This window comes from Triplophysa dalaica, chromosome 20 (genome assembly GCF_015846415.1).
Source record: "Triplophysa dalaica isolate WHDGS20190420 chromosome 20, ASM1584641v1, whole genome shotgun sequence".
Classification (NCBI taxonomy): domain Eukaryota; kingdom Metazoa; phylum Chordata; class Actinopteri; order Cypriniformes; family Nemacheilidae; genus Triplophysa; species Triplophysa dalaica.
In genome coordinates, this window is record NC_079561.1 from 5,362,746 (window position 1) to 5,369,441 (window position 6,696).

Sequence of the window (6,696 nt, forward strand, 5' to 3'; positions counted from 1 at the left end):
TGTGTTACACTGATCAATATTATCTCATCTTTTTTAATAAAATGTGCAACTGAAGCAATATATCTGTGTGCTGATAAAGGTAAAGGCTTTTGTAGCCTGAATTTTAAAGCCCTTTCAGATCTCCAAAAGCACACGTTCTATTCCTCAGGCGGTGGCATAGTTGCCCATAGCTTCTTCTTCAGGGCTAATTTATAAATAATCTGGTACCCATCATCCCACGCATAAAGCTGCCGCTCCTCCGGATTGTATTTGAGGCTGGAATGAGCCCCGTACCGTCTGGGGAAATAAACAAGAGGGGCCTCGCCGCTGCTTACCATATCATTCACATCAAACACACACTGCACCCGCGAGCGGCTCGGTGGCTTAGTGTTATAAACCACGAAGACTGTGCCGCAGACAATAAAAGCCGCTTCGGCGTTGTTTCTCGGGCAAGCTGTGTCCCACATCTGCTCTATATCTAGAGAGTCTGAGTCCATCTTAGCTACACTAATGGTATCCCCGGAAGGATACAAGGCCCAAAGGCCATCCTCATCTGCTATCAGGTCCACCAGGGTCTCTGGATTAAGGCTGTACACAGGGCTGTTGCTCTCCTTGGGAAAAACTGTGCTGTCTGCGATTGAACCGTTCTTAAAATCATATTTCATAACTTGGATCTCCGAGCTCTCGCTGATGTAGTAGAGGAAGCCGTCGAACACTGCATGTCCAGTCCCGTTCCAGGCAGAGGGAAGGGTGATCTGTCTGCCGTTAGATACACCTGATGAGGCCGAAAGCTCTCGTACGGAGCTGAACTCATACAGCGTGTTGTCAGACGTGCTGTTGAAGACGTAGACTTTTGCTGATCTGGCATCTTTGGTCCATACACCTTTGGGACTCCCGAGCCTCTTGAGAATCTTCATTCCTCGAATACTGGACACGATGTTAACGCACACTGTCAATGAAAACAGAAATTGTTATTAAATCCAAGTGGGTTAAAACCTTGATCCTGGAATAAAGAAATAAAAGAACTTGAATGCAAAAAAGGTTAAAAAAATTAACTGTAATTTAACCAATTAGTTTAATGCATTATGAAGAGTTATTAAAGGGTAAAATGCATTATATTTCTTCATAATGTGTGTAATGCATTATATGTAGTTGTAAAGAATTATAACCAATTTAAAATGTGTAGTGTAACAATGAATTGCTAAGTGTTATAATGTATTAACTGTAATAAAAATTATTAAGACATTACAATGCATTAAAAGTCAATTTATATTGCATTATACATACATGCTTCAAGGAAAGTGTTACCAAATGTATTAATGGAACAACCATAAAGAAACAGTTTTCAGTGAGATGCTCTTTGTTTTTTATTAGAAATATTATAATGAAACATCTTTAGGGTTTTTAAGCACCATATAGTCTACAACAAAGATTTGTGTTTCTTTGAATATATTTTCAGATAAGTCAATAATGTAACCTTTATTCTTACGGTAAAAAGTGTGTTCTTAGTCTTGTATGGTAGTCTAGTCTTGTGTTGTAGTGTTTGTAGATTTGATCTTCTACAATGTTACCAACAGTGTAATTTAATGAAAACCGATCAACATTAGTTGTTTTGTATTCATCGCAAGATTCAACACATCTATTCTTGTTCCAGCATTCGCTGCTGTCCTATCGAAACCTTTTATCTCCATATTTCATTTTTGCCATAAATCATTATTAGTACCCCTTCATGTTTGTGACTGGGTTTTGCAAATATCTAAACAATTAAAAGTTATAAAGATGTATTGTCAACAATATAGTATTTAATAAATTAATAAAGTAGTGTTTTCGCTTTAAAAAAAAACAGCTAATTTGGAAGGAAATTGAGGATAGATATGTGATAAAAAATAAACAAGTAACTGTTTTATACAGGCCAAGGATAACTCTGTCAGTACTTCAAAAAAGCTGTCTTTCAGGGTACACACAATCCCAATATGAGCATGCGCAACTTGGAAAATAGTTCTTAAGAACATACGCTTCCAACATCTTAAATCAAAGCTCTGTCCTGATTTGCAACAATTTTAACCCCCTTAACCATTTTTACTTTTCCAGAATTGTAATTTTCTGGCATGAACTCAAAAACACCTGTCCCTTACGAAATAAAAATAAGAGGGTCTATACTGGAAAATATAATGCTATATATTAAATAATACATATTTCCACATATTGGAATCAATTACATTTTTTTAAATATCAACAGCAGCAATTACTGTATAATGCCATATATTTTAATAGACAATAACAATGTTTTATTAAGTATATTTATAAATTAATAATTAAAAGTTATATATAGAATAATATATTTTCTTTGCCTACCAGAATAGGGTTGGTGTTATTCCCTCCACCCCTACTTATTCCACTTACCCGAAATCTCAAAGAACTCTTCCTTCTTCCTCTCTCTGACAACCACATCCTGTTCCACCATTTTGGCTGCAGCTTTAACACACGGCCTGGGGGGATTCTTGGTTTCAATGTAGTCCATCTCTCTTTCCACTCGGTCCACCCGTGCTCCTGCAGCCTCCATGTCCAAACGCAGTTTATTGTCCTCCTTGGTCAACTTTTCCAACAGGTCTGCAGCTTGCTGTCTGAATTCCTTCAGGTCGGAGTTGTAACGGCTGTTTTGTTCGTGCCACATTGCAATACGTTCCTGGAAGAATAACAAACTGACTAATGAGACATGCACACCATAACTTGATTTAGATTTTACCAGATAATTCTTTCCAGTGTTAAAGTCATTGAAGTGGTAAATTGTTTTTTTGTGCTTATTAAAGGGTTTGGCGCAGAAGCATGCGTTGAGTAATTTGGAAATCCTTTGTTATCCTCTGATCTCCCATTTATTATTTGAAAATAGGAGGGAAATTATTATCAAAGCAGGAATGATAATTCATTTATCCAAATGTGAAAAATCTTCCAATTTTGAAATGCACTGGTTCTTTTATGGAGAATCAAAATGTGTTTTCCATTTTATATCACTATGTAAAGGATAATTTACAGTCACCCAGTCGAAACCACCAAAAAGCAAGCTGTAGCTTTTTTCCCATCCATCTCTTTGTGTCTCTCACCGGCTTCTTAAGCAATGTTTTAATTCATCTCTCTTTCTGGGAACTCTTAAGCCTCTTGGCATCTATAAAAAAGGCTTAAGTTCACAAAAAGAATGATTAGGTCCTGGTTGTACCATAGTAGATGACTGTTTGGAGGTGTAAAAGGTATTTTAGTGGGCCATGTAATGTATTAAAATAATTGCTTTTTTTAATTTAATGTAAATTAATTAAAATTATTTTGGAATATAGTAAAAGTATTAGAGTACAAAAGATTTAAAAACTTAAAGGTACTAGGTAGTAAATGACACATATTAAGACTGCGTTTAATAGCTTTTGTTTATTCATGTCATCAAACGTGTCTTTGCAGGTTTGCTGAATAAATGTCATTAATTTTATGAGGTGTCTCCCTAATCATGATAATTATTTTGTATACTCAATGTTCCAATTTCTGAGCTTCACTGAGAGCAAAACTGCTGAGCTAAACAATACTGTCCTCACGTACACACATCACAGGGATGTTTATCTGCTTGAGGCAGTTTACAGAAAAGACTTTGTAATAGAATCGCATATTCAAAGATGATGTCAGACAGCGCTGGCTTAGAAAAACGGTCACAGTTTTAGATTGTTCGTATAAGCCATGAATCGATTAGAAAGACATAGTTTCATAAAGACAGATTTGCTCCCTGATGTTGTGGCCGATGTTTGAGAAAAGTTGCTCAAAGGGGGTCACTTCCGCTTCAGTCATTTTGTGTGTCTGTAAACTCTAAGTTAAAAGAAAATAAAAGTTTTGAGATACTTTCAACAACTAATTGTTTAATAAAAGTAATGACTTCTCTTTACTGTCATGTAAGAATTGTTTGTGTAAGAAATGTTAAAGTATCTTCATACGAAAATTTCAACTGATACTATGTATAATCTGTTATGGGACAGTCCCATAAAATGGCTGAACACTAGCATGATTGCAGAGAGAACACCCAAGCAGCAAATGTGCCCAGACAAACCAAACGATTCTTACCTCCATAGCAAGCATCCTACTTTCCAGGTAGTTCATAAGGCCCTGGTAGTACTGGCCTCTGACCTGAGTCAAAATGGTGAAGAAAATGAAGAATACGGTGGCTTTCATGGTAAGTTTGGATGAGAAACACTTTCAGGTACTCCACAAATCAAGAGTACATTGAGAACTCTGAGAGGCTGATGTGGAGCAGCTGGATGTGGAGATTTCTTGCCGTGTAATAAGCGTGTGTTCTCAGAAGCAGAAGGGACCAGTAACAGGGACTTACAGGGTTTCAAATTCGCTGGCTGGAATGTTTTCACTAACACTGAGGGAGGAGCCATGTGGACTCTCTCTGTCCTTAAAAGAGACTGAAATACTGTACCTTAAATATGAAATCACTGTTGTAACGTGTTATTTGTATGCACCATGGGTCTGAAAAACGCAATTTCAATCTTCTATACGTATGTACTGTACATGTGGCAGAAATATCAATAAAGCAGACATTGAATTTGACTATTACCTCAATTCCTTCACTTTATTCTGTCAATGTACTAGGCTATGCAGACTAAATGATTGAAGAACCTGACCTCTTGTTTGAAGAGATAGATCCTTATTAAGTATCCTCACAGTCTTAGCTTAATACTAAAACCCTTCCATCAGAATCCATTACGGAGTAAGAACAGAAAGCACAAAAATTAGCCAAATCTAAATATAATTTGTTCTGATATTTTTCTAATATGAGATATTTTTCATTTTTGTCCTTTGCAACCCCAAGGACAATTCAGGCAATCGATGTGAGCGAGCGCTCTGGCCCGTTGCTACGATACTTCTCCGCAATATTGGATGGGCAAGATGACACTATAAACCACAAGGCTTTCACTAAATCTTTGTTTTTTCGAGTCAGATGACATCATGTGGTCCTGTTTTTGTCACGTTGAAGGACCATATGTAGTCTACATGGTTAGGTTAAGGGTGTGGATTAGGGTATGGGTATCATTAAACTCGAAACACCAAGGATTAATGCTGCATTTCGGATCTTGCCGACCTCAATCCCGGAAGTAATGGAACGGCAAACAAAGTCGGTTATCCGAACTCTGAGCTAGGGGCAGATTGATTAACCCCGACTTCAGGGAGACGCGTCATTTGACGTCACGGACAAGATGGCGACTAGCCCTTATAGCAACATTAATTAGGTAGGCATAGGCCTAACAATTTATATAAATGCCTATACACCACGTTTGCCCCGCTGCAATACGTCAATGGCGCCTAAATGATTGCTTGATAAGCCAGACTTTTAACAGTTCCGTATGACAATTAATACGTTTTCATCTCTAACCATCTATAACTGGAGCCAAAACTTTCTGTTCTCCATGTAAATAGAAAAGTATTGAAATCAGTTGAGAAATGAAACCAATGTTTATCCAGAAAACTGCAGCTCCACCATTTGTTCGTATCTCTTTATAGTTGGCTTTTGCCCTCACCAATATGGCGGCGGCGTTGACCTACAGTCCAGCAGACAATGTTAATACTACGAGTTAATAAATATATATACAGGGGCATAACCTGTTAACGAACTATTTCTACAATGCGTATTAAGTATGAACATGAACGTTAATATATCAAGAAACATTTGAATAGCTACCATAGTCTCGTTACGGAAGGTTGCGTCATCCAGATGGTCTGATTTGAAGCCTACTACGTCATCGAGACTGTCGCGTATCGTAATAGCAGGGAGGACATTCCATCTGCACCCTTTTAATGCGTCTTACTTTCAGGAGAATTCGTAGGACACATGAGGTTCATCCTTCATTGCTAGAGATAACTCACCAAACTGCATTTTTGTGGATGCAAATTGTTTTTTTACAATTCAAGCAGTGAGACAACGCTGTTTCCCTGTCACTGCTTTTGACAGATCATTGCAGGCATACTTTTAAGTGACAAGCTAAATTCACTGATCGTGTTTCCAAGCGCCTCCACGTGGTGGGTTCAAATCCTTCTGGAAGTCGATTTAATAACCTGCCGCATAAACGAAACACAAAATCACTAAAACTCTCACATAACTTCGAGCAAATACTCTTAATTTAAAATGGCTAAATTGGACCCCCTGTTTTGAATTAAGGGGTGTGTCTTTGGTCAAATTCAGTGGTCAGTGTGAAGGAAATTCCGGGTCAGCTAACGATGGAGTAGTCATGGCAACACTACCAGCTGCTTGCAGACTCAGGGCCATAACAGTTGACCCCATTGGGGAAATGAACCAAGCTTATTACCAAATGCAATACCATAGTTTTATTATTTATTATTTTATTATTATTATCCAATACCATGGTTAAACTATGATTATTATGGTGAGGTCGTAGTAAACGGTTGTACTGGTTTTACTATTAGAAAACCTACGGTTACCATGGCAATGTTCGCAAGGGGCTGTCTGGAAGATTTAAGGAAACTGACCCCGTTGATTAAATTCATCACAATGATCATTTCAAAGAAACTATTTAAAAAAAACATATTATCCGTTATAGAAATGGACTATGATAAAGTTTAAGAAACTACTACATCGATTCTCAAAGAATGTGGCGCTTTTCATATATCTCCACTAGATGTCAGTGTAAGCGAGCTGCAAAAAATCATGTTTTCCTGACTTCA

General features: G+C 37.5%; 1 protein-coding gene across 3 annotated transcripts; it reads right to left on the reverse strand.

Moving 5' to 3' along the window:
* Window positions 1-15: 15 nt before the first annotated feature.
* olfml3a (olfactomedin-like 3a) lies at window positions 16-6,214 on the reverse strand. 3 transcript variants are annotated; one of them, XM_056733252.1, is made up of 4 exons: window positions 5,881-6,214; window positions 4,075-4,137; window positions 2,383-2,665; window positions 16-928 (listed from the first exon to the last, which is right to left on the reverse strand). In XM_056733252.1, the coding sequence occupies exons 2-4, from the start codon at window positions 4,108-4,110 to the stop codon at window positions 138-140; spliced, it is 1,110 nt and encodes a 369-aa protein (XP_056589230.1). In that variant the 5' UTR covers window positions 4,111-4,137; window positions 5,881-6,214; the 3' UTR covers window positions 16-137. The 3 variants fall into 3 exon arrangements, with proteins under 3 accessions (XP_056589230.1, XP_056589229.1, XP_056589228.1); XM_056733251.1 differs by lacking the exon at window positions 5,881-6,214 and adding an exon at window positions 5,696-5,870; XM_056733250.1 differs by lacking the exon at window positions 5,881-6,214 and having other exon boundaries at window positions 4,075-5,672.
* Window positions 6,215-6,696: the final 482 nt, after the last annotated feature.